Consider the following 27243-nt stretch of genomic DNA (forward strand, 5'->3'; position numbering starts at 1 on the left):
AACTTAATGAAAGGCCGTCTTATCTGACTGCTGCCAGATATTGGGTACATTGGACCGGAGGTTGGAAAAATAGGACAAATCAGGGCTTTTGGGTCATCGCTCATATTAGGTTCTTAGATTCATAATAACCTGAGTGCTTCGAGTCATATCGGATCTCAGGCGGGTCACTACTCACTATGGACCCTGGAGGAAGGGTCCATAATGCAGTTCCCGGCTAAGTTCAGGGCGTCTCTCACGCACAGTTATAGGGCCGATTCATACTCCTATTGTACCGCTGTAGTGCCGAAATGATTTCGGCTCGTCAGAAATGTTCAGTAGCACCGAAGAGCCGACTTTAGGACGGTACCCCCCCCCCCCCCCCCCCCCCCCCCGAACCCCCCCGACTTTTTTTTTTTAAACACTTTATTTTTATTGATGCCGCAATGAATAAACATATGTGTACATTTTGTTGTATCCGACATGTAAATATCCCCCCCCCCCCCCCCCCCAATCAAGGTCAGAACAAGACAAATAAAACAAAGACAGACAGTACAAGACAGTAAAAGTAATTAGTAAACTAGTATTGAAAGTGCACTAATGAACATAGTAAAAAAAAAAAAAAAAAAAAGAAAAGAAAAAGGGTAAAACAGCATTTTCCATCAGGGTATGGTATCTAGGTTACATACATTGTATCCATCATTCCGTTTAGATAGTAGATTGCTCTATATCCAACTGTCTACTTACTGAGGGCCTCTAACCAGAGGTCGCCCAATGTCAGGTTTGGTGTGAGGTCCGAACCGACTTTTATTCGGCTCTAAAATAGGAGTATGAATCGCGCCTTAGCTCATAGCGCGGCACCAGGTGCCGCGCTATGAGCTTGTAGATCTGCTAGTTTTAAAAAATCTTGAAAATGTGGCGCAAATCTTTGAATTTATATTCTTTCAGAGCAATCGTTTATAATTCAAATCTTTGCTTCTGAGGGGTTCCTGGAATAACATATTTTCAGATGGGGTCGTGGCCAATTACAAATAATTGTTGGGGTTCTTGACATGAAATATTGAGCACCACTGATATAGAAACATAGGTATTTCAGAAATGTCTACATCAGGCCTAAATGGGTTAATAATAACCTGAGTGCTGTGATTAATATCTCAGGATCTCAGGCAGGTCAGTATGAACACTGGAGGAGGTTCAGGGCGTCTCACGCACAGTTAACCCACCCAACATGTATCGCGATCCAAGGATTTGAGATTTGTGTAAAAGGTTTCCTGTCATTTCCCTGCTAGCTGCTATACAGTTTTGAAAAGCAACTAGCAGTTGTACAGTTGTCTTATCTACGTCAGGATTGAAAAGACGGTAAGACTATTGTTAAAATAAAACAGGATTTGAGATTTCTGGAGGGGAAATGATAACAAAAAAATGTTTCCTGTCATTTGACTTTAAACCAGCGTTCGTACACTATTTTATATTTAATTTACGGGGAACCAATGTCCCGGTTTCAAGCTGGGTTTAGTTTAGTTTATTATATTACGGATCCCCATTAGTCCTCACCACAGTGAAGACTATTGTATTGAAGATTTCGGTCTTCATACATTCTCTAAAAAATATGACATAGTAAATTACTTTTTGGTTTACAAATCAATGAATTACTAACAAAACATTGTATATCCAATTACTCATAGTTCAAACAAATTAAACAAGCTAACTACAGTAAAAAATACTTTTTTCCCTAATCACTGCTTCCTTCAATTTCTTTTTGAAGTTTGATCCGGTGTCCCGAATCCTGACAAATAGAAACACTGAAATATTCCGGATTTAAAGGTTTTTGAAAATATGGTCACTCTAATATGGAAGGAAAGCCTTGTTATTTTTGTTTGTCTCAGATTTCCATTTTTTTTTAGACCAAAGTCTTAGGCACAATGTGTAAATGCCATGATGCTTCTAATGAATGTTCTGGTAAAATGTGGCACGCAGCAACGCCAAACAATGGCTGTGAAGCCGCTGGCATTTTGGCCCTATCTTCTGGAGGCACGCTGCCTTGCTTACGTATTCAACCCGACAACCCCCCCCCCCCCTCCTTTTTTTACCATAAAGGTCATCTCCATTTCCCATCAAAACCAATTAAGACTGTACACGGCCTCGCTGATGGCACGGTGAGTGTGCGGGCGAATGAGAGAGAGAGAGAGAGAGAGAGAGAGAGAGAGAGGAGGTGAGTTATTGGATTTATTCATTACTACCTTCACAGGTGGTCTTGACGATAGTAATTAAGGCTCTGTTCCATTCTGATCAAACCGGGTCAGCGTGCTGATATTGTGCATGTTGGCTCACTGGAAACACTCAAATTCATCCATGGTTCCTTGAGGCGGTACTTAATGGCCCGTGTGTAACTCTGACAGTGTACAAATAAATGTGCATTTGTTCACTCTCAGAGCTATGGGGGTCCTTGAAATGAAAAGGTTTGAAAAGAGAACTAAACACTAAATTGAACAGAGCCTCAATTAGTACATTGGTAAGACCTGTGAAGGAAGGAAGTAAGGAAGAGGCCCAATGTGTGTTCCAATACAGCTGCAGTGAAAAACATACAGAATAGCGAAATCCAATATGGGAGTCCTTCTTCCACACCACCGCCTCTTCCTCTGAAGCACTTCCCCAGGGTAGTGTGACATGAAGCCGAAGAGAAGGCAGGCAGGCTGGATGGAGGAAGCCAAGCCGCTCTCGCTTGCTCAGTCACCCACATTCCTCCGCTCGTAAAAGACGCAGGCTTTCTGGTTCCCATCCAGGCCCGCCGCCTGTTGGCAGTGAGTGACCCACCGCTAATGAGACATAATGGACTTTGTATTTTGTCTCATTGATTTCTGGTGTTTGGAATTACTGCCGTCCCCCCCCCCCCCCGAGGGGCCCGTTATTATGGGAGTGCTTGATGGGCCGTCACACAGTTCAGCGCAGCCAGGCAGACGTCTGTGAGGTCAACCTCTCCACGGTTGGTTGGCTGTTTGGTGGCAGTGGTGGGAGAAGTAATCTGATTCGTTTTTTACTTAGTAAAGTAAAAAGGCCAGTAATCGAGGGTACAGGCTTTAGTTCCGACATACTATTGGTCCGAGTGTCATTAGACCGGCAACCTACCTCGAACCCTAACCTAACCCGTCCCGAACCGCAAGCACGGAGCAGCGCATGTTCGACCGCATGTCTGACCGTTGTTCCCGCATGTCGGATCTTTGGTGTGTTTGATCTGCGTGTGCATCCTGTGTTAGAAAGTAAAAGTATTGGCATTAAAATGTACTCTATATATACTCTATTTGATTATTATTTTTTAAATGTGTCATGTTGTTTGAGTGGTGCAGCCACTCAGCAATGCAGCAATGTGTGTCCCTGGCTGGCTGGCTGGGTCTGTCTCTGTCCGTTTGAGCACGGAAATAGCGTTATAGCGTTTGTTGACCACCAGGTGTGACTGTTGCGCAGCCTAACACACACACTTTTTTTCTTCTTTTGTTACAGCTGTATAAATCTAAATCTGCAACTCATAACTAAAAGTTGTTAAATAATTGTAGTGGAATAAAAAGTATGATATCTGAGATGTGGTGCAGTACAAGTTTAAGCGGGGTCGTCTCTTATGGGCCGTCTGTTAACGTGGAAAGGAGTATTCTTCTGACCTTCATTTGATAGCAGAGTTCAGAGAGAGGGAACGAGAGACAAGCACGCACGCGCACCACACACACACACACACACACACACACACACATATTGAGAGAGAGATATTTGTCTGTTATACGACATTTTTGTTGATATAATTACAATTTCTAGAGATTTCTAGTGTCCCTATTTGCCATGAAAATAGAGCGTCGCAGTCCCGCCCCCTTTCATGACGACGACAGGCCCAGGAAATAATTCCCCATGCATTTTCCCCATAGATATTTCAAAATGTATTTATTTAAAGACCTTTTAAGCCTCGGAAAAGCCAACTCGGATCGTGACTGCGACGCTCTATAGTCAATCTGTATATGCTCAAACGTGATGCTACATGTGATCACACTGGCAGATAGAAAAAAGATACAAAGCTACACAGCATATCCGTAGCTTTGTGTCTTTGTAGCTGAAGTTGAAACCAACTCAACCTTTTTGTAGCTTTTATAGCTTTTTTAGCTTTTGTAGCAGCTACAAACGTTGGATGTATATCTTTGTATCTTCATATCGTTGGCTTCCATTGAAAAAATAATGGTAGCCTCTAGCTTTGTATCTTCATGGCGCTGACTTCTATTGAAAATGAAGGGCAGCCTGTATCTTTGTATCTTCATGTCGTTGGCTTCCATTGAAAAATGAATGGTAGCCTGTAGCTTTGTATCTTCATGGCGCTGACTTCCATTGAAAATGAAGGGCAGCCTGTATCTTTGTATCTTCATGTCGTTGGCTTCCATTGAAAAATGATTATGGATGGTACCGAGATTAAAATAGGGTGCATTTTGCATCCCAAAACGCAGTTTATAGTTCAGGGACGCAATAAAACAACGACCTCTGCATCCACGGGATGCACTACTGTACTACTGTACTGTTTTTTATTCTAGTTTATTTTGCTAGCTTGAGTTATAATAATCATTTCTTCTTCTGTTTTCTACATGAATATAACCACTTTATAACCATATAAAATGAAATGAGAGTTAAATGCTGCAATTTGTAAAAATGGCAAAATATGACTCCTAACGTGGTTGAAGTGGGACTCATCAAATGTCCCTGGGACTCATTTCTAAAAGACCATCCCTGCATCCTGGGACTCATTACATTGAAAACCTATTCACATCACTGACGGTAACCTGCAGCTTTGTATCTTCATGTCTCTGGCTTCGATTGAAAAGGAATGGTAGCTTGTAGCTTTCTTTGTGGCTGTCAGTGTGAACGCATGCATAACTCCCTGAAAAGTAACACAGCCGCTTTATGCTGCCGAGGGACCATCTGTGTCCAAGGACACTCAGCCTGTCTCGCCTGTCGCCTGTCCTCCTGTCCCCGGGTACATCCGTCCCCGATGTGTCACTTCTCTCAGTGTGTGGTGTGATAATTATTATGATCATCCCCACTGCTTTGTCCACGTCACTTTTCAGTCACAACACCACAGCCATGAGCCACAGACTTTTCTTCTTTCTTTTTTCTTTAACCCATTAGAGATTAGACCCATTCGTTTCTATGTCAGTCGTTCTCAAACTATTTCATGTCAAGGACCCCCAAAATGATGTATTTGGCTGCCGACCCCCATCGGAAAATATGTTGATCCAGGGACCCATGAAGCAAAGATTTAAGTTAAAAAAAAACGTTCGCTCTGAAATAATATATATTCAAAGATTTGCGACATATTTTCACGATTTTTCAAAAATAGCAGACCGAGCTTGTAGATCTGATATTTCTTTAATAGCTAAAGTATAACATAATGCTTAAACTGGGATAGTTCACCCCCAAAATACCTTTTTTATGCCAAGGACCCCTTCACTGAGAGAAGTGATGCAGGGACGGCTACTAGCCTACATTAAAAAAATTCAACAGTTATTTTTGTATTTATTTTTACCATCTACTATTCTGTCGAAACCGAGGTGAACATCCATCCATCCATCCATCCAAGGGGGGCTCAAGCCCCTACCCCTTTTTCCTGCCTCTAAAAACTGCCCTTTCCAGACCATGAATGCAGCATTTACTATGGTGAAAGAAATGCAAATGCCCCCCTTTCCATGCCTTGCATATACTTGAAGGCAGCATTTAGGAGAATTGCCTCTCCTGAACTTGAACTTGAACATTTTACGTTGAAAGAATTAGTCCCCTGTGTAGAAATCCATGTCGTACCGTACCCCACATCTCCAGTAGCTAAAGAGTAGGTTGTGGCCCGAAAATAGCTGATCCACAGATCCGCTTTTAAGTGTGCCTCTTAGCGCGTTTCTGCCCCTGCCTCTCTTAACATTCTCTGCACGTCTCCTGCTTCCCTCCCTCGCAGAGCCTAGCTGCCTTCCAGGTGAGGCTGAGGGACGAGCAGCACTCCATCCTGGTCGCCCTCGAGCCCTCTGACCTGCGGGAGAACGCCACGGCGTACGCCGCTCGCCTCACGGGGGAGCCCAGGGGAGCGCGCCTGCTCCACTTCCAGTTCCAGAACGCCAGCGACCGGCCCCCGTCGCTGGCGTTCGACGCCTCGCAGCATGGCCTCTGCTACACGGTGGCTCTCCTCGTCCGGGAGGACGGGAGCTGGTCCAGGCCTCTCCACAGCGTGTCTGTGCTCACAAGTAAGGAGACACACAACGGGGGTGGACAGAGTATAGGCTACATCGCTGCTGTCGGGCTTTAAAGGCCTAACCACACCAAAGGGTCGAGACGTCTTTTATCGTCGTCCCAGCGGTGTGATATGTCCTGTTGCACCTTGACACACGTCGACGCACGTCGTCCCACGTCGTCCCAAGTGTCACCATGCAAGTCCTTGCAACCGTTTGGACCCAAGGAGTTGTATGGCGACCCTTTGGTGTGGTTTGGGCTGTACATCCTATCTCCGTTATTCTAACCTTTTGTGTTTTGTTTTTTCCCCCGTAAATTAACTCCCTACTTGTTCAGACTACAGCGTCACACACAACTATGGAAAGTAGCAGATCCACACGCTGGGTATGAGCTTGGGGATCTTGGACATATGACAGAGACCATATACTTTGTAATTACATAAACATATGTGTATACTCAAGTAAAATACTCAATAATTAAAAAGTACATTTTATTTTCATAATATCAATGCATTGCTGTGTTGAAGTTTTAGAACATTTTCCCCCAGAGTAAAATATATACAGTATACATTGTAATTGTATTTAGTTTACTATCCACCACCGAAGAGACGCCAGATAACACAAATTTATAAAGTTATCTTTACTTAATCCCTATGGGTAAATGGGCTCTTGTAGCACCAAGGGAACATTATATCGCCGGGAATAAACCTCTTATCTCCATATTCTAATTATTATGTTTTTGTAAATTAATCTCCCCAAAAGCTTGTGGATCTGCTACTTTTCCTATTATTTTATTTGAGCAACAGTTTTGGACTTATGAGGTGCCCCCCCTCTCCGACAGAGACGTCATACTAGATAAATGTTACAAGAGCAGGAGGAGGAGAGATAAAAAAAAAAAAAAGACGAGTGCGCAAGAAGATCTAAAATAGAATAGAGAAAGGATCAGGGGCAAATCTCTGCCTGAATACGGCAGGTGTGAGCCGGGTTGTGTCACTGCGGTCTATCGTTAGAGGTTCCCAGGCTTTTCTGGATCGGGGCCCACTCGGAAGCGCTCACGGCCCGGCCCGTCCATAGAGCTGACCACTTAACACGCAGCAGCCGAATGGTCAGATGGGTGGGCTCTTCAGAGCGTGTTTATTTTAGAGATCAATCAAATCAATTGTGTTCCAGCTTGGATCAATGGAATTGACGTAGCATACGTTCCTGTTCATCACGATGATGCTCAACGTTATAAAGAAAACAAGGCATGTCATTTATTTTACACATTATTTAAAAATAAAAGTTAACATTCAATTATCATCAAAATCTTAGCCTTCGTCCCTTTTGCAAGTGGCAAAGGCCCACTTGCAGTACCCTCCCGATAGAATCACCGGTCTATCGCAGCACAACAAGTGACGGGAAGTCGTAGGAACTGTCTGTTGTTTCGGGAACTGAAACTGGATCACGAGATGTACTTTTACCAGAGAAACGCTTCAAATGCTGCTTTATTATCCAGGGGAAATGTTGGCTCCCAGACGAGCGTAAAATCACTCTTGCAGAATGTGTGTCCTTTCATGGGGCTGAAGGTTGCTAGCTTGACACTGAAAAACGATTAGAGGCAAGGAAAACAATTTGTTTGCCTTTTGGCACTGCAGTGTAGTGCAGTGGTTCCCAAACTTTTGCATGTCAAGGACCCCCAAATTGATGCTAATTATCCCGCAGACCCCCATTTGAAAAGATATGCCAGGGACCCATAAGAGAAGATTTCTACTGCTCTAGCAGTGATTCTCAACCTGTTTAATAACTTTAATTTCAAGCACCCCCAGTTTGACCTGAATCAGCATTTTTGGCAACATATAAATACAAATAATATTTCTGTTTGCCTTTTAGGCTTTAAAATCAAAAACTGCCCAGGGCAGAAACACTCAAATATACAAAGAAATGACTGACAGTAACCGAAGACAAATGAAAATAGCTCATCTACAACGTGACGTGTTCTGAGCTTGTAGATCATCCTCTTTCATTTTTTTTTCAACCGTTTAATTTATACCCGATGAATGGAAATGATTCTGATGTTTATGCAAAAACTCTTTATCTCAAATAACTGCGCCCGGGCGGGCGATTATATGTGACAATTATGACCCAGCAGCCTGAAGGCCAAGCGGTGCTGATGTTGTTGTTGCGTTCCAGAGCCCTCTCCTGTGGACGGCGTGCTGATATCGGACTATAAGGAGTCGCCAGAGACGGGGGTGGTCTTTGAGATCAGCTCCCCGCCCAACAATGTCTTCAGCCGGGTCAACATCAGCTACACCGAGGGCAGAGAGCAGCGGAACATGCTCTATAAAGGTAACGGTCCTTGGGTTGGTTAGAGCCAGTGTTGTTTTTGGCAGCATATTTTGATTTAAGTTTTAGTCATAGTCTCTTGAATGGTTTTTCACTTAGTCTTAGTCACATTTTAGTCACCTGGAATGTTTTAGTGTCAGTCTAGTTTTAGTCGACTAAATGTCATACGATTTTAGTCGACTAAATCTACAGGTGATTTAGTAGACAAAAATGTGTTTTGGCAGATCTTGATGCCGTCGTAATGACTGATTTTACACTTGCTGAAAATAGCCGATCTACAAGCTGCGACGCATTGTGAGCTTGTAGATCAGCTATTTTCAGCATGCAACCAATTGTAGAATGACTTATACTGGATGTCTTGTCCACTAGTCCCTTCCTAACATTTTAGTCTATTTTAGTCCCTGGCATATCTCTTCAAATGGGGGTCCGCGGGCTAATTAATGTCAATTTGGGGGTCCTTGACATGAAAAGGTTTGGGAACCAGTGGGTTAGAGTGATGCACGCTGTGAGCTTACGTACATCTGCTATTTTGGAATAGCCAATGCAAAAACCGACAGAACCTTTTCCGGTTTCAATGGGTTAAAAAAACAGAGCCGATCTATAAGCTGACTGACAACCCATTGTGAGCTTGTAGATCTGCTATGTTCACTGCTTTCGACAATTCCTTAGGCCTTTTTTTAAAATGCTATTTACATTTTCACCAGGCGACAATTATTTTAGCACTTTACTGACTGCACCTTTCAACACACTCAAAAAACAAGTGATGTAAAATGAAAACTGGGACATTTGAATGTTTTTGAGATATTTGTGGGGACACCCAGCTTGAAGCCGGGACAATCCCGGCCAAACCAGAACATCTGGTCACCACCGTACCTTGGGTTTGGCGCTCTACATTTATGCATATAGTTAATATATTCTGTACAGGACATTCTCAGTCTCCCGGTTCGATTTCTAAGACTTAAAATTAGCACTTTTCCCATATATCAACCATATCTTTATATAATTGCTCCTGCACTAATGCTCATTATAAGATGCTACGATTTTCGTCTACTCATAATGTGTAACGTGGTGGACTATGGACAGTTGAGAAACCCGCCTACCAGTGACATCATTGATGGGGATGCCAAGCTAACAGAAAATGCAGCCTCTCTCTTCCTGGAAAGTTAGCATGCTATAACAGAAGCCATTGTTCTTGCATTAACCCATTCAGGACGGGAACCCCTTTTGGTGTTTTAAGCATTATGTTGAAAAAAACAGCAGCACCAAGCTACGAGCTTGTAGCTATTTTTGAAAAATCGTGAAAATGTGGCGCAAAACTTTGAATATATATTCTTTCAGAGCGAATGTTTTGAACTCAAATATTTGCTTCTGGGTGGGGCAGGGGGGTCCCTGGAACAATATATTTTCAGATGGGGTCCACAGCCAAATACAGAAAACATTTAGGATTTAGAATAAAATCATTTTGATTCGACCCTAAATGGGTTAATACAACTAACAAAACAACTGGTCACAAGTAGGCATGTTTCTGAACTGTCCACAGTCCTGAGACACAGAATGAGTAGACAGAAATGGTGTCTTATTAAAGATAGGTTGAAAACAAGCAGTCCTTTATGTTGCGTGTTGCTTTTCAGTTGATTTGAATATTACATTTATGATCAGAGACATTCTCTTTTTGTAATGCTCATTTTATTTGTGGGTTTTCTTAGATTTCTACAAAGGTAAAACGGTGTTCAAACACTGGTTGCCGGGAACGTGTTACAGAAACATCACCTTCCAGCTGGTCTCTGAGGCCACCGTCAACAAGACCACCCTGGTCAGACACAGCGAGGTCACCCACAAACCCCTGCACCACAGAACAGGTAAACCCCACTCACTAGACCACAAACCTGCACCACAGAACAGGTAACCCCACTCACTAGACCAGTGGTTCCCAAAGTGGGGTCCGGGGACTCCTAAGGGTCCTTGAGGCCGGGGAGTTCAGCTAAATGATAGTTAGGAAACTCTGAGAGTGTACGAACGGAACCAAATACGGGTCCATTTGGTTCCATTCGTACACTCTCAGAGTTTACATTAACTTTGATTTTACAATATACATTAGCGTCACTACACATGCAGGTGTGTACGTGTTCTTTTAGAACAGGGGTTTTCAACTGGTTTTGATCCAGGGACCACCATTCTGACTAGCAGCAGCCTGGGGACCACCACTGTTGTGTCGGGTGGGTTCATCGTAGATCTACGATGGACCCACCCCCGACACAATAGTGGTGGGGCATTCATGCACCATGGGTTAAGATTGTTTTTGTTTTCTTCTTACTTGTTACTCACTAATCACACTATCACCGGCTACATTCATGAGCTGGACAAAAAAAACTATGTTTCAAAGTATTTTATTATCAAAAGTTTTACTAAAGTGTTTTTTACTTGTACTAAGCAGGACTCAAAATAAGTCTCAAAATAATAATCCATTTCAGTTAATCATCCAAACACTGAAGACACATTTGACATTTGGTGCATTTGACAGTCACAGTAGGTTTGTTTCTGACAACCCCCCCCCCCCCCCCCCCCCCCACACACACACACACACACACACAGAAACAGAATAGGCTATATATTATTATCTTATTCTATTTTAATAATCTTCTCTTTATTTTAACCAACCTACAATCTGCACTACATTTTACTAGGGCCTTATACAGTACATTTCTAACATACAGAGGGAACTGTTCATTGTTTACCGTCACTTTAAAAGCGTAATGTATACATCGTCGTACGACGGTGTCACGCACCAAGAATAGCACGTTGCGCCTCCGTCGTGTGCGTCAAAAAACGAACATTTTAATGCAGTCACACAACGCAACACAACGTGGGCAGTGGAGCCACCCTTCATTGATTAAAACGGGAACATTCCCTGACGGAGACGCGACGCTGACGGGCCCGGTGGAGCCCGCACCTGGTTGCAACGATAGACTGAGAAGTTGCACATTGAATAGTGAATACGTCACGTATTATGTGAGACTATTCAATCGATCCGCGGCAGATATTATAACTCTATGGCAGGGAGATTTGACTTTCCCAAACGTATTATTATGAATTGAATGAATAATTTATGGCAACGTCTTACTGTGCTTGCCTTGGGCAGCAAGCACGGTAAGCATGCATGCGTTGGGTGGAAGAGCAGGATGGTTGTTCCGCTGGCAGCTGATGACTGTCAGCTTTTATTTTATTTTATTTGACACCTTGAGCACTTGACTTGACACTGAAATGTTAGATTTGACTTAAGTTATTATTATTATTTAAAAAGTAAAAAGAGTGCAAATAAGTTTTATATTTAGAAAGGTAAAAAAAAAGTAAAGAAAAAAAAGGCAAAAATATAACTTTTCTGAATGCCTGGCTGCGGACCACCAGCAGTACCTCATAGAGTATCTATAGAGAAGACACCCGAGTTCTCCTCCCATCCACTTGCATTGAGTTGCTCAAAAGCGCATGAGGCGGATTCACTCCTCCTTCCTGGTAGGAACAGAGTGCATTCTGGGACGGATTGCAATGGTGAGTGGCCCCAAACACATGAACGCGCTGCCGTTGAACGCGCACGAGCGTCGTCCGTCGTGAACGTGTACAATGATAGTCAACGGACAGCGCGTTCATGTGTTTGGGGCCAGGCTGCAATACCTTCATTCGGCCACTATGTCCATTTCGCCTCAAGATTTCCTCTGTGTGCCTTCTCTATAAATATATATACTCTAAGCAGTACCTCCGCGGACCACCAGGGGGGCGCGGACCACCGGTTGAAAACCCCTGTTTTAGAAACATTAGCACCATCCACAAATACAGTACACTTCTTGAAACATTTTGAAAGTGAACGTGGGTACGCGTGTCTGTGGGTTTTATGAATGCTGAGCCTGTGACTAAACAAACAATAATATCCATTGGATCCATTTCTTCCCCATTTTCCTGAGAAATTTCAGTTTAGATTTGAGGCCGACAATGACGATTTGCTGCCCGAATGAAGACAGGCCAGGCGGCATCACGGGAAAACCCCCATGCGTTTTCACGTTTCATTATCATCATTTCATTATTACCTGACGTGCTTTTAAATCGGCAGGTTCCCAACCTGCTGGTGGACTATGAGGATATTGCAAGCGGGGCCCCACAGATAATTGTCCAGGAAGGAAGTGAGTCCATGACATCAGAGACACTGGGCTCACTGCTAAAATCTAAAATATCTAAAGCCACATATTACACACATAACGTAAAGACCCCAAGGAAAAATATTCTAAACGTCAATAACATATATTTTGTTAAGTGTCCCTTTAACTACATTAATGTAAAACCTTGAAAAACGAGTCTTCATTGTGATACCAATAGTTAAGAACTCAAAATATACAGTACACAAAGTATGAAAATGCACGTGGCCCACCCATCTGACCACCACCCAAGTGTTAAGTGGTCAGATTCTCAAGTGGGCCCTGGTCAAGGGAAGGTTGGGAACCTGAGCTTTAAAACACGGATTCCCAAACAGTGGGTCAGAAACGTGTGACGTGTTGAGAGCTTGTTTGGTTCGTTGGCTATTTTCACTGGGTCCTGGGGAGACACCAAATTTGTCCTTTGGGTCTAAAAGCTTTGGTAAGTGCTGCTTTAAGTGACCCCGCTGAGAGGCGTGTGCAGATCGGTCAACCTCCTCTCTCTTTCTCTCCCTGTTGGCCCGCAGTCCCCAACCCTCCCCTCAACATCTCCCGCAAGATCGTCCACCTGCGCCAGCGGGCGGCGCCGGCGAGGGACAGCCTGGACGCTGGCCCCGCTCCAGAGGGGACGCAGGAGAGCCCTCAGCTCCGCCAGGCCCGGGACCTCCTCCTCATGGAGGAGGAGGAGGAGACAGAGCAGGAGGACATCACCCCTGGGGAGGCGCCAGGCAATGCCACCCAGATCCCCTACGAGCCCTCGCACAACTTCACCTCTGTCACTGGTAGGCACAACTTCACCTCTGTCACTGGTATACAACTTCACCTCTGTCATTGGTAGGCACAACTTCACCTCTGTCACTGGTAGGCACAACTTCACCTCTGTCATTGGTATACAACTTCACCTCTGTCACTGGTAGGCACAACTTCACCTCTGTCACTGGTATACAACTTCACCTCTGTCACTGGTAGGCACAACTTCACCTCTGTCACTGGTATACAACTTCACCTCTGTCACTGGTAGGCACAACTTCACCTCTGTCACTGGTATACAACTTCACCTCTGTCACTGGTATACAACTTCACCTCTGTCACTGGTAGGCACAACTTCACCTCTGTCACTGGTAGGCACAACTTCACCTCTGTCACTGGTATACAACTTCACCTCTATCACTGGTATACAACTTCACCTCTGTCACTGGTATACAACTTCACCTCTGTCACTGGTAGGCACAACTTCACCTCTGTCACTGGTAGGCACAACTTCACCTCTGTCACTGGTAGGCACAACTTCACCTCTGTCATTGGTATACAACTTCACCTCTGTCACTGGTATACAACTTCACCTCTGTCACTGGTAGGCACAACTTCACCTCTGTCACTGGTATACAACTTCACCTCTGTCACTGGTAAGCACAACTTCACCTCTGTCACTGGTAGGCACAACTTCACCTCTGTCACTGGTATACAACTTCACCTCTGTCACTGGTAAGCACAACTTCACCTCTGTCACTGGTAGGCACAACTTCACCTCTGTCACTGGTATACAACTTCACCTCTGTCATTGGTAGGCACAACTTCACCTCTGTCACTGGTATACAACTTCACCTCTGTCACTGGTAGGCACAACTTCACCTCTGTCACTGGTAGGCACAACTTCACCTCTGTCACTGGTATACAACTTCACCTCTGTCACTGGTATACAACTTCACCTCTGTCATTGGTAGGCACAACTTCACCTCTGTCACTGGTATACAACTTCACCTCTGTCACTGGTAGGCACAACTTCACCTCTGTCACTGGTATACAACTTCACCTCTGTCACTGGTAAGCACAACTTCACCTCTGTCACTGGTATACAACTTCACCTCTGTCATTGGTAGGCACAACTTCACCTCTGTCACTGGTATACAACTTCACCTCTGTCACTGGTATACAACTTCACCTCTGTCACTGGTAGGCACAACTTCACCTCTGTCACTGGTATACAACTTCACCTCTGTCACTGGTATACAACTTCACCTCTAGGTAAACCATGGAGAGTTCCCTAGAATAGGAGATACGAGCCATTCTTTTAGAGCCCAACCCAAAAAATATATCAATAAAAAAGACCAAAAGACGCCTATACACGTCTTTAGCATCCCGTGGTTTTGATATAAAAGACGTGTATACACATCCAAGGCAAAAATTGTGTTAAAGCTCTTCATGGTCTGCCACCTAGCTATCTGTCTGTGCATAACTGTAGCTATACCGTATATAAAAAAAGTCTATCGTCACTATTATTATTATCGTTATCTTTGCAGACGACGCCGACGTGACAGCCAACGGTACGAGCCCGCAGGGCGCCGCCGCGGTCACGCAGTCCTATTGGCCAGTCGCCACGGGCGCCGCCGAAGAGGAGGAGTTTGTGAACGTGGCGGCGCCGGAGTACGAGGACTCCAACGAGCCCGGCTCGGCCATGGGCAGGCCGCCGTCCGAGCCCCGGGTCCTAGTGCCCACCAGACTGCCTCCCTTACTGCTGGAGCTGCGCTGGCTTCCCCCCCGACCGCCCAGCACCTACGACGGCTTCAACGTTTACATCTACCGAGATGGTAAGCTGCTGATGCTGACTATAGGGGGGTGCGACAGTTAACCCATTCTGACCTGAGATCAGATTCTTAAAAATGTCTATTACATCCTGACAGTTTCATTATTAACCCATTCTGACCTGAGATCAGATTCTTAAAAATGTCTATTACATCCTGACAGTTTCATTATTAACCCATTCTGACCTGAGATCAGATTCTAAAAGTGTCTTCGATTTAAAAAAAATAGCAGACCTACAAGCTCGTATCGCGCCACTCGGTGGCGCGATACGAGCTTGTAGATCTGCTATTTTTCAATAGCTAAAGCACGACATGATGCTTGGTTCCCGCCCAAAATGGGTTAATCAACTGTAAAACATTATCTGACAACTAATCAAAACAAATGACAATAAGAATCTGTTTTATTATCAGTTCTAAATGAACTTGACCACGAATTAACAGGAATGAATGATGAATTCATGATACATTCATGGTGAATCAGTGTAGAAGTTAATCATGAATTCATCATTAATGAAGTGTTAAATCATATTTGCCTAAATTAAAAAGGCTATCTTTGAAAAACAAAGAAAAGGTACCGCACACTGTCAGACACTTGCCAAAAGGTCGCTCTTTATTAGATCGACATTTCGGGTGATTAGACCTTCATCAGGACAGACAAATCATCATTTGCCTGCCTGAACACAACCCAAACTCAATTTTCATGCACGTATGTGTGCAATGTTTGACCAGCTTCCTCTCGGCGTGCGTCCCACAGGTAACTCCTCGGAGACGGCCACCGTCGACGAGAACACTCACGAGTTCTTCACGGAGCTGACGGAGCCCGGAGTCTACCACGTCCTGGTCCGGACGCTCAGCTCCGCCGGAGACTGTGAGGCCCGGGAGAGCTCCGCCCGCACGGGATTCACCTTCTACCTCAGTACGTACAGAGAAGAACCTCAGGGCTGATCTCTTCTACCTCAGTATACGTACAGAACATTATACCAGGGAAGTGTTTAATACAAATAAAAATACATTTAGAGAACCTGTTATTAGAGAGCTGTATCCTATGGAATGACGTCCAGAAGCTGTTGAATAATGTTTCACAGCTGGTTCACCTGGTTGTTTTTGTCGAAACAAGTGGTAGACTTATAGGGGATTCACACTGAGACGGACTGAATCCGTTTCATTGGAACCGTTTCCGAATACGGTTGCCTGGTCCCCGATGGCCATGATTCACATTGCCCTAGATTCAACAGCGCACCCGGGTACACTTGCATAACACACTTTAATCATCCTGATGACGGTGTGCTTGATGGCTGGCGCGCACAGACACTGACCATCAACTGTGCGACATTGTCTCAAATAAATCCAGACACACTGAATTGCATTGCCTCTTTGGCTTTTTGCCGTTATACTACTTGTCAGCCTGCCTGCTATTCACTGTGTCAGTCAGTTCTGTGCTCCAGTGTATTAGTTTGCTATGGATTCTACTTTAGCATTATTATTATTTTGTTTTACTTTGGAAACTGTGCCAAGCAAAGCCCAAGAGCCACGTGTAGTCCGCAGAATAAGATCAGCGCGGTGCTGCGCGTATAAGCAGATTCAACAGGAGAAGGGCGGCATTGAGAAATGAGCTGGTGTTACGCATCATGCAGCGGCTGTGTTTTTTTTTGTTGACGCTTGGCTCGTCGACTAGAGATAATGTCACGTTCTTTAAAAAAAACAGTCCACTTCCTTCTTTAGGTACGCATGCATTCACATTGGAACGATCCGTATCTGAATACACTTCAACGGTCCAGAGACCCGCCCCCCCATGCGGTCCCGGGGACGGTTGGGCGATCCGCTCCCGGGAACGGTACGCATCATTCACACTACCACAACATCTGCCAAGTGGTCCCGAGTGCGCACCCGGGACCATAGTGTGAATCCCCTATTAAACCCATTAACACTCGCATGACTTAAGTAAGGCCAGGTACCACACAAGCTGACTTCCTGCAATGGTTATTGGCTACTACTGTCTCCAGACGCTTTGGAGGCAGAGGACAGGGCGAGATGGAGGCCGATGATTGGCTGTGGCGACCCCCTGAAGGGAAAAGCCCAAAGGAAAAGAAGATACCGTAACTTTCAAGATGTTCAAAAATGTTCACAAATTGCAGATGTACAAGCTCGCTGTAGCTTGTATATCTGCTATTTTTGAGGACCACTTTTTAAAATCCTGAGAGTTTTCTGCTATAGCTAAAATGACTCAGAAGCCTGCTTTAAATGGGTTAATGTTCCTGCACACTAGTATGTCCCTTTTTGTGCTTCAGGGAAATCATCTATGTTCAATAAATAGTATTGGTTACATCCCTAAAGGAGCTTTACAGCACATTCGCCCTCATGTGCAGTAGTATTCCCTATCCTATGAATTATGCATTATGTTTGAGTCTACAGAATGTGGAGTCTGCACACCAAACGCACCGCGGACAAAACAAGATTGTTGACCGGACACATGGTCTTATCGGGTTACGGAGAGAGCGCTCATTTTGTACTTGAACTTGAACTTGTACTAAGTTGCTTTTGTTATGACCTGGCTCTTGGGCCATAACAAAGGAGGAAGACACACGGCTGTTTAACCCATTCTGACCTGAGATCAGATTCATACAAGGTTTCCACTGGACACACACTGGTCTGATGAACCCATTCTGACCTGAGATCAGATTCTAAAAATGTCAGTCGCTCTTCGATTTTTCAAAAATAGCAGACCTACAAGCTCGTATCGCGCCACTCGGTGGCGCGATATGAGCTTGTAGATCTGCTATTTTTCAATAGCTAAAGCATAACATGAGGTTAATGGGTTAAAAGTGCACAAACCAATATTTATTTACAATATAAATTAACATATGAATCAAACAATACTACAGTACTAAGGTGGAGTGTGTTAATCAGTAGTGTAAGTGAGTGGATGTGTGGTGGGTGTGGCCACACCCAGCCTCTTATAGTGCACCCTGGGAACGCTGGCCAGGTGATCCCAATGCACCCGATTGGCAACTCGACAGGACCTGTGGGAAGCACAAGACTAGGCCTACCTAACAAACCACATGAGCCCTAGTAGGCCAAACTACAGGGGCTGTGACACTTTTTACACCACTGTTTCTTTGGGGGGGGGAGCAGGTATCAGTGGAGAGCTGTTGGACCAGCCCAGGGAGCGGCCTCAGGCCGTGAGCGTCAGACTGCTGGGCTCCAGCACGGCAGCGGTGTCCTGGGGCTCGTCCTCCGAGAGCCACAACGGCAGCCTGGTGTCTGTGCTGTCCACCACCTGCCTCAAGCCCAGCCTGAGCCAGCGCATGGAGACCACCTACTGCGGCGAGGTATGGGAACAGTAATGAACCGTCTCTAGGGCAAAACAAACCTGATCGGGACATCCCTATAGTGTCAATGTTATGTCCAGATCGTGATATTAGACTGGATATCGTCTGTGATTTTGGATATTGTACTATTATGTGATATTGCATAAGTGTTCTAAAAATATAAATATTGTATCGGGGGAAAAATCGGTATCAAAATCAAATGATCGGACCGGGAGCAAAGAAACGTGATCGGGGCATCCCTAGTAATAGCGGTAACACACCAATGTAAATCTCGTCATTTCAAATAAAGCCATTGTCTGCCAATGACGTGATATCGTTGTCATTTAAGGGTATATACTGATTAAGTTAAATCGCGCTCGTATGCAACATATGAATGCCTCTCGTTTGCTAGGCGACTGACAAAACCGGAAATAAACCGGAAGTTTCTTTTCCCAGATTCCGTTTTTCTTTTTTGTTTTGTTTTAGCAAAACAAGCTTTATTCACGGCCGATCACTAAAGCTAAAACCACTAAATCACTAAAACCGTGATCAGCATCACGGCCTGTGAATTTTTCGCCTACAGAATGAAAAGATCGTTGCAGGGGGAAAATAATTAATTAATACCTGGCAGGAGAACCAGGGGGGCGGGGTGTTTATTACCAGTGATTTTAGATTGGCTATTCAAAGTATTCAAGTATATATACTTTCCCATTGTTTGCACAGGAGAACACAACGAGTGACATCATCAGCAACCTGACCCCCGGGGCCCAGTACAGAGTGACGGTGTACCACACCAACGGACCCCTCATCAGCCCCCCCTCTGAGCCCGTCATCATCGATATAGGTGAGCCCCTCTCCCTCATCACAACCCTCTCCCTTACCACAACCCTCTCCCTTATCAAAGCCCTCTCCCTTATCAAAGCTACTTCTAATCAAAGCCCTCTCCCTTATCACAACCCTCTCCCTTATCAAAGCCCTCTCCCTTATCAAAGCCCTCTCCCTTATCAAAGCCCTCTCCCTTATCAAAGCCCTCTACCTTATCACAACCCTCTCCCTTATCAAAGCCCTCTCCCTTATCAAAGCTACTTCTTATCAAAGCCCTCTCCCTTATCAAAGCCCTCTCCCTTATCAAAGCCCTCTCCCTTATCAAAGCCCTCTCCCTTATCAAAACCCTATCTATCAAAACCCGGAAAAAGTGAAACCCAGGAAAAGTGAAACATGGAGACACAATGTTTGTGACCGACAGCAACAGCATATCGTGTGAACATTTATTTTCATCTCACACAACAAGATTGTTACATTTTCCCGTCCTGCATGCGTGAATGGAGGAATCTAGTGACAAAAGAGCTGATTAATTCATAGTGAATTAAGTGTGTAAAACATTGGAGTGCTTTCTCCCCAGAGCCCACGGGCGTGCGTGAGCTGGTGGTGTACCCTCTGAGCCCCACGGCGGTCATCCTCAGCTGGCAGAGGCCGTACCACGTGGCCTTCCGCAAGTACGTGCTGCAGACCTTCTTCTTCAACCCCGTCACGCTGGCCTCGGAGTGGACCACCTACTACGAGATCGCCGCCACCGCCTCCGTCATCGCCTCCGTGGTAAGAAGAAGAAGAAGAACGTTGCTGCATGGGCGTTATTATGACCGCTTGATGTTTAGGGGCGAACACTTTTATTTAAGCGTTAGGGTGTCTTGTAGTCGCCCGCTGTCCAATGGGAACCGTGTTATGTGCCAAACTGTTACTTTTCGGGGTATGGGGGGGGGGGGGGGGGTGGACCTGTGTTCCAAATGGATCCAATGAGGTTATTATTTAGCCACAAGCTCTTGTGAAGACTTTTCATTGGTTCAGTATTTATAAACCCACAGGCCCACTTAATTACTTCACTTATGTAGAAAGTTTGTGTAACGATATATCGTATACAAACAGGCCACAATATGAATCGATTTAATACAAATAAAAAAAATTAGGTGGTTTTTTTCGGCCAAATATCGGAGCGAATTTGTGAGGACGTAAATCGACAGTGAATGAACCCAGATGCAGACATGCATCAGACATAGGAGACGTAGATAAAGTGAACTAAAGGGTCTTTATCCCATTCTGAACGGGCACCCATTTTGGTGTCAGCATCATGTTATGCTTTAGCTATTTAAAAATAGCAGATCTACAAGCTCATATCGCGCCACTGAGTGGCGCGATACGAGCTTGTAGGTCTGCTATTTTTGAAAAATCGAAGAGCGACTGACATTTTCAGAATCTGATCCCAGGTCAGAATGGGTTAATCAGACCAGTGTGTGTCCAGTGGAAAACCTCGTATGAATCTGATCTCAGGTCAGAATGGGTTATTCACTAAATAACAAAGGTACAGACTCCAAGAGCCGAATAATAACTAGAACCAAACCAAAAGCATAAGCATAGGTAGATCTTCTGTTTTCTTCTGTCCGGGTTGGAGCTGCGTGGGAAGCTGTCAGGATGACTAGTACTAGCTGTACCAGTGTGTGCACTAGCTGGGAATATCACTGAGCACAGAGTGTATAGTCACAGCCAGGTTTAAGTAGCCAGCCAGGTGATTGCAGAATGGAGAACAGCCAGGTGATTGCAGAATGGAGAACAGCCAGGTGATTGCAGAATGGAGAACAGCCAGGTGATTGCAGAATGGAGAACAGCCAGGGGATTGCAGAATGGAGAACAGCCAGGGGATTGCAGAATGGAGAACAGCCAGGTGATTGCAGAATGGAGAACAGGTGATTGCCAGGACACACCTCCCCACAAGCAGAGTGCAGCTCCAACCCACCCTGGGCAAGGCCTACGCTGAAAAGACTATCAGCGGGATTTTAGCGGAAGTATTGCCCAAGGAAATGACGTTGATGCTTTACAAATCAGTTTACACTCTCCGCAAATGAAACAAGTGTTGTGATTGGTCGGGAAAATATCGTATCCGCCGATAGCTTCTCTGCCTTGCGTTGTGACCAGGCTTTTCGCCTGGGACCGAGGCTAGCTCCAACCTAAAGGACGTACGAGCAGAGAGCACAGAGAGACAAGACAAGCCAGCTGCCATGACATTGCAATAACGTTTTTTTCAGACTCGGGTCGATTTTATCCGCTTTCCGCAGCTATCTAGTGGGGTGTTGGTGACAACCTGACAGCTAGTGATATAGCCTACGCAAAACGCAGCGAGAAAACGCACCAGTGTGCAACCCAACCACCTTAAAATGCAACTGACAATAGCAGAGTGGGTCGCATTCTGTTCCAAAATGACACAATGACTCGGTGCTGTATACCTTCCTGGTCTCGATGCATTGTGCGTGAACGTTATTCTCTTCACAGAGAGTCACCGACCTGCTCCCAGCCTGGTACTACAATTTCCGCGTATCCATGGTAACGTGGGGCGACCCGCCGCTCAGCTGCTGCGACAGTTCTCCCGTCAGCTTCGTGACAGGTACAGTTGTATAATCTCTGTGTGACGGACGGTACATGTCATATATCTGTGTGACAGCTACAGCTAGCGAAAACAATCTTTGAAAACGGTGCCTGTGGATGTTACACTGTTCCGTAACTGCTTCCTCCGGAGCGACACCCCTTTAGCTGTCCTGCCGGTACGTTTCCTGTCCTGTGTCCTCAACGTTTCTTTCATCAACCCTGTTTCCGCATGGATGATCATTTTGACGCACACACACTCACACACTCACACACACACACATGCACACTAAAGCCAAGGGTCTTTGAAAGAGGTTGAGAGTCAAAGGCCTATCAGTGTCTCTCTCTCTCTCTCTCTCTCTCTCTCGTGCTCCAGCCCCTGAGGCTCCACCCATGTTCAGAGTGAATGACCTAACTATGGGTGCGTTCGAATATGCATGCGTTTTCTTAGCTGTCTTTCAACATAGACACGGCCTTTCACCCTCTGAGCAGTGCTGCGTCCGTCCCGACCAACATGGTATCATCTCGTTGAAGAGCACAAAGTATGAAAAGCAACATGCAGACTAGTGAAGCAGGGACCCATTAAAGGCTCTTGAGGCTGTACATTTTCAAAATAATGATCAGATCTGCTACGTATATAAACAATACGCATCGCGCTCAGTGTGCAAGGATGTTTTGCGTGACGTTTACCTTTTGTGGATTTCGGATACGCAAACACCTTAACCCATTATGGGGCGGGAACCCCTTTTGGTGTTTTAAACATTATGTTATAATTTAGCTGATTTTTTAAAAATCGTTAAAATGTGCCTCAAATCTTTCCGAAGATTGTCATGATTTAGAAAACCTTTTTTAAAACCCATTTTGGGCGGGAACCCCTTTTTGGCGTTAGCATGATGTTATGCTATAGCGATTTAGAAAAATCGAAGAACGACTGACATAGAAACATAGCTTTTTCAGAAAACTGTCAGGATGTAGAAGACATTTTTAGAATCTGATCTCAGGTCAAAATGGGTTAATTTTGACGTCAGGCCTGAATGGGTGTATGTGTGTGTGTCTCTCTCTCTCTCTCTCTCTCTCTCTCTGCAGCGCCCGAGGCTCCTCACATCTCCTCGGTGGACTACTCCCACGGGGTGCTGTACATGCGCTGGACCTACGGGGAGCTCTTCATCGACCTGTCCCACTCGCGCATGCTGCACTGGCAGGTGGTGGCCCTGGGGAAGAAGGGACCCAGGAGGAGCTACTCCATCGACGTGAGTCCCTCCCTCTCTGCCCCCCGAGGGCCCATTCATACCGTACCGTAGAGCAGTGGTTCCCAAAGTGGGGTCCGGGCACCCCCAGGGGTCCCTGAGGGAGTTCCAGGGGGTCCCCAGCTAAACGATAGTTTGGAGCAAAAAAACCCCAACTAATAATAATAATAAATACACATTCATTGTTGTTTTGTTTTGTTTTTTAAGGGACTGCAATGGAAATAAGCCTTTCTTGCATTTATCCTTTTGATGGTGATGTAAAACTATATATGTGCATTTTTCTGTACATGTAAACATTGTCAATAAACATATCAATCAATCAATCAATCAATCAATCAATCAAATGGACCCTTATGGGTCTGTAACTCTGAGAGTGTACAAAGAGACCGTATGCTAATGCATGTCAAACTGGGGGTCCTTGAAATTAAACGGGTTGAGAATCAATGTTAAAGCCGTAGAAATCTTCTCTTATGGGGGTCCCTGGCATATTATTTTCAAATGGGGGTCCGCGGGCTGATAAGTGTCAATTTGGGGGTCCTTGACATGAAATAGTTTGGGAACCCCTGCCAAAGTGCATGCCGTCGTGACTCGTGGCACCCTAGGGTGCCGTGACGCCAGCCCAGGGGTGACACGGTGACATGATGTATTTGGAATGTATCAAACAATGTCACTTCAGTTTACCGTAACCACTTAGAAACATAGGTTTTTTAGAAGCCCTTTTCTTTTTGAATCGGCCTCGGGTCTAAATGGGATAAAGTTATTTTCTGTCCTAATCTCTCAAGTTCTGGTTCCATTTGTGTTGAATATCAAAATAAACACAATCTGAAGATGCACGCATCATGTCAGATGGGTGGGCCACGAATGCTTTCAAGATTTTCAAGTGGGCCCTGACCAGGGGGGCAGTCAGACAGATATGTTGTGAAGCCACTAAGGAAATCGGGACATCCTGAATGTTCATATAATGGCCTGTTGTGGCGCTGTCATTGGGCCCAAAAAAACCCATAGCCCCATAGAGGTCCATGTATTTGGGCCCAACTTCACCTAGACTGTATTACCTTAATAAACATGGTCATGAATACTTTCTGCTTCCAGTCACTAGTTTAAAGTCTCATTTCTTATGTCATAATATTCTTTTTGGAAAATTATGGTCCCATTTATTAAAAAAATGACCATAAAGTCGCGTATGTTCTGAGGGGCGTGGCTACCGTTACAGTCTATGATCGGGAGCCACCCCCCGTTCGAGTCAAAATAAAAACCAACTAAGAAGAAGGGGGGAAGTCCCGCCTCGTTGTCTGGGCCAGCCAATTGGCCAGCCTGGCCCAAACGGATCTAGAAAGAAGGCGATTTACAATACAAGGACTGACGGGCTTCATCTTACGTCCATATCAGATCCGGCAAACGCTTTGTCCAAAATTTTTTTACAGTCTATGGCCCTGACCCAGAAATGGCTGGGAAGCATTGTACTAATATTATAGTAAAGAATTTCCACCAAGGCAAAAAGGAACATGCCGCTGTTTGACACGTTCATAATCTCCCTTGCGGGTCCATTCTCACACTGTTAACATTGTTAAATAAACATTATTATATTTTGCTGAGCGCGAGCAGTTAATTGGACAGACAGGGGCAGCTTGTTAGACTGTGGGTAGGTGAGGCTGTCTTTTGTTTATGTCCCCAGGGTTCGTCGAGGGGCTAATTAAAACAACACTCCTGCCCACCAGGAGATCTCACATCTTCGCCTCCTTTTCTAAAGCCAATTATCTGCAGAAGCAGACAGAGATTTAGCCCAGATAACTTAGCGTATAATTGAGTTTGGGCCAAACGTTCCAATGCTTCCGGTGCCTTTTGGGCTCCTAATTGGCGCTGACTGATGGCGTCTGTCTCCAAACTCCGAAAAACAAAGGATTATAATCCCAATGAGAAGTGCTGCAATGTTGTTCCTATTTTATTATAGGCCTACTTAAAGGAGAACTTCACCCATTTTATTTTTTTGAACTTTAACTGTATGTGTGTGAGGCGACAGCACTACCAACTGTGTCACCGTGCCCCTCCATTTTCAACCATATATTCATATATACGATCTCTCACTGGTGGGCTATCTTGGACAGCTAAGATACCTGTCTACATGACATCATCGATGGGGATTCAAAGATAATAGAAACTGGCAAACTGCAGCCTTTCTCTTCCTGGGTAGAAATGTTTGAAATGACCAGCCCTGCCTGACTACCGATGATGTCACTGGTCGGCAGGTTTCTGATCTTAGTATCACCATTAGTGAGGAACAATTATTTGACAATGAGGTTGTTGGGGAGGGGAGGGGATGGGGAGGGGAGGGGAGGGGAGAGGAGAGGAGAGGAGAGGAGAGGAGAGGAGAGGAGAGGAGAGGAGAGGAGAGGAGAGGAGAGGAGAGGAGAGGAGAGGAGAGGAGAGGAGAGGAGAGGAGAGGAGAGGAGAGGAGAGGAGAGGAGAGGAGAGAGGGAGATGGGGGGAGGGGGTACCTGTAAGAAATGTATGCTATCATGTATTTGTTGTCTGTGTTTTTTGAGGGGCACTAGCCCCTCCTATATTCAGCTATTAGTGTAGACTTTTAAGAGCGCCCCTCACTTCACACGGGTGTGTTTTTTTTATTATTATTCATGTGCTGTTTCCATGTAGCATCACTCAGGCTCATTCAGGCAGCGTGAGGAAAACGACATGGATGTTGTATATTCAGCCGTTCAATGGAGCGGCCGTCACAAACCCTGATGGAGAGCCACATTGACGCGGTGTGGCGCCGCGGAGAGAAATGATTTGTCACCGGCCACCAAAGTGTCACCGCAAGTGACAAATGCAGGCTAGTGTTGCTGCTTGTGCGATATAGCACCGCTCGGATTGACAGCTTTGCCTGGCTGGGGGCTGGCTGGCGATCGATACTTAAGACTGATGAGATTGATTCCAGGCGGGAGTTCATCCTCCTAGCTGGTGCACTGATCGAGAGAATGACTCCATACTGTACATTACCACGTCAACCCATTCTGACCTGAGATCAGATTCTAAAAATTATAGTTTTCTGAAAAAGCTATGTTTCTATGTCAGTCGTTCTTCGATTTTTCAAAAATAGCAGACCTACAAGCTCTTAGCGCGCCACTCGGTGGCGCGCTATGAGCTTGTAGATCTGCTATTTTTCAATAGCTAAAGCATAACATGATGCTAACACCAAAATGGGTTCCCGTTCAGAATGGGTTAATACTAATAATATACATCACTTCATCCTCCCCTTCATCCCCTCATCCCACGTGCCCCCCCCCCTCCCTCTAACTTCACATCCCTCCTTAAAACAGTTAGATTACAGTAGTGGCGTCATGGGTGATTTATACTTAGTTGTGCGCTTGTGTCGTGCACCGATTTACAAGCTCACACTACATCGCAGCGCGACTTGTCGTGAGCTTGTAGATCGGCATTTTGGCTTTTAGGTTTACGGTTAAAATGCCATGAAATTTGTAAAAAGAATGGCATGAAATATACTAGCCGTCGGGGCTAATGTGTGTCGGGTCGTTCCAGGTGACGCGCAACGTGATGCGGGCCAGCCTGCCGCTGCCTCCCGGGGACATCTACAACCTGACGGTGACGGCCTGTACCGAGCGGAGCCGGAACACCTCCATGGCCAACATCATCAAACTAGGTCTCGCACGCACGCACGCACGCACGCACGCACGCACGCACAGACACACACACAGACAGACAGACAGACAGACAGACAGACACATTTGTAACTCTGAGTTATGAACTAAACAGGAACCTGGAAATTGTTACTTTGTTTTCAGGATTCAAATTCAACTACAAGCTCAAAGCGCGTCGCTTTGCGCCTCGTGGCGAGCTCGCAGATCTTTCAGATTTTTTTGCCAGGTGAAGCTTTGTAGGACCTAGTCCTGATTGATTGGCTGCCCACGAGTCTGAACCCATAGTTGGAAAGGCCTAAGGTTGTCACAGAGAAACACACA

The 27243-nt window shown here is 45.2% G+C and overlaps 1 protein-coding gene across 3 annotated transcripts in view; it reads left to right on the top strand.

Moving 5' to 3' along the window:
• ptpro (protein tyrosine phosphatase receptor type O) overlaps nucleotides 1–27243 on the top strand; it is an 80593-nt gene that overhangs the window by 24106 nt on the left and 29244 nt on the right. For 2 of the 3 annotated variants that reach the window (XM_083794521.1, XM_083794522.1), the window contains exons 2-14: nucleotides 2074–2132; nucleotides 5948–6230; nucleotides 8385–8540; nucleotides 10244–10396; nucleotides 13246–13500; nucleotides 15019–15306; nucleotides 16055–16216; nucleotides 18433–18629; nucleotides 19332–19452; nucleotides 20011–20204; nucleotides 21930–22041; nucleotides 23106–23269; nucleotides 26804–26924. In XM_083794521.1, the coding sequence (XP_083650647.1) occupies nucleotides 2074–2132; nucleotides 5948–6230; nucleotides 8385–8540; nucleotides 10244–10396; nucleotides 13246–13500; nucleotides 15019–15306; nucleotides 16055–16216; nucleotides 18433–18629; nucleotides 19332–19452; nucleotides 20011–20204; nucleotides 21930–22041; nucleotides 23106–23269; nucleotides 26804–26924 (2265 nt within the window). The remainder of the gene's footprint in view (nucleotides 1–2073; nucleotides 2133–5947; nucleotides 6231–8384; nucleotides 8541–10243; nucleotides 10397–13245; nucleotides 13501–15018; nucleotides 15307–16054; nucleotides 16217–18432; nucleotides 18630–19331; nucleotides 19453–20010; nucleotides 20205–21929; nucleotides 22042–23105; nucleotides 23270–26803; nucleotides 26925–27243) is intronic. The other variant, XM_083794523.1, reaches the window with a different exon arrangement.

The sequence above is a fragment of the Protomyctophum parallelum genome (genome assembly GCF_964188405.1).
Source record: "Protomyctophum parallelum genome assembly, chromosome: 22".
Classification (NCBI taxonomy): domain Eukaryota; kingdom Metazoa; phylum Chordata; class Actinopteri; order Myctophiformes; family Myctophidae; genus Protomyctophum; species Protomyctophum parallelum.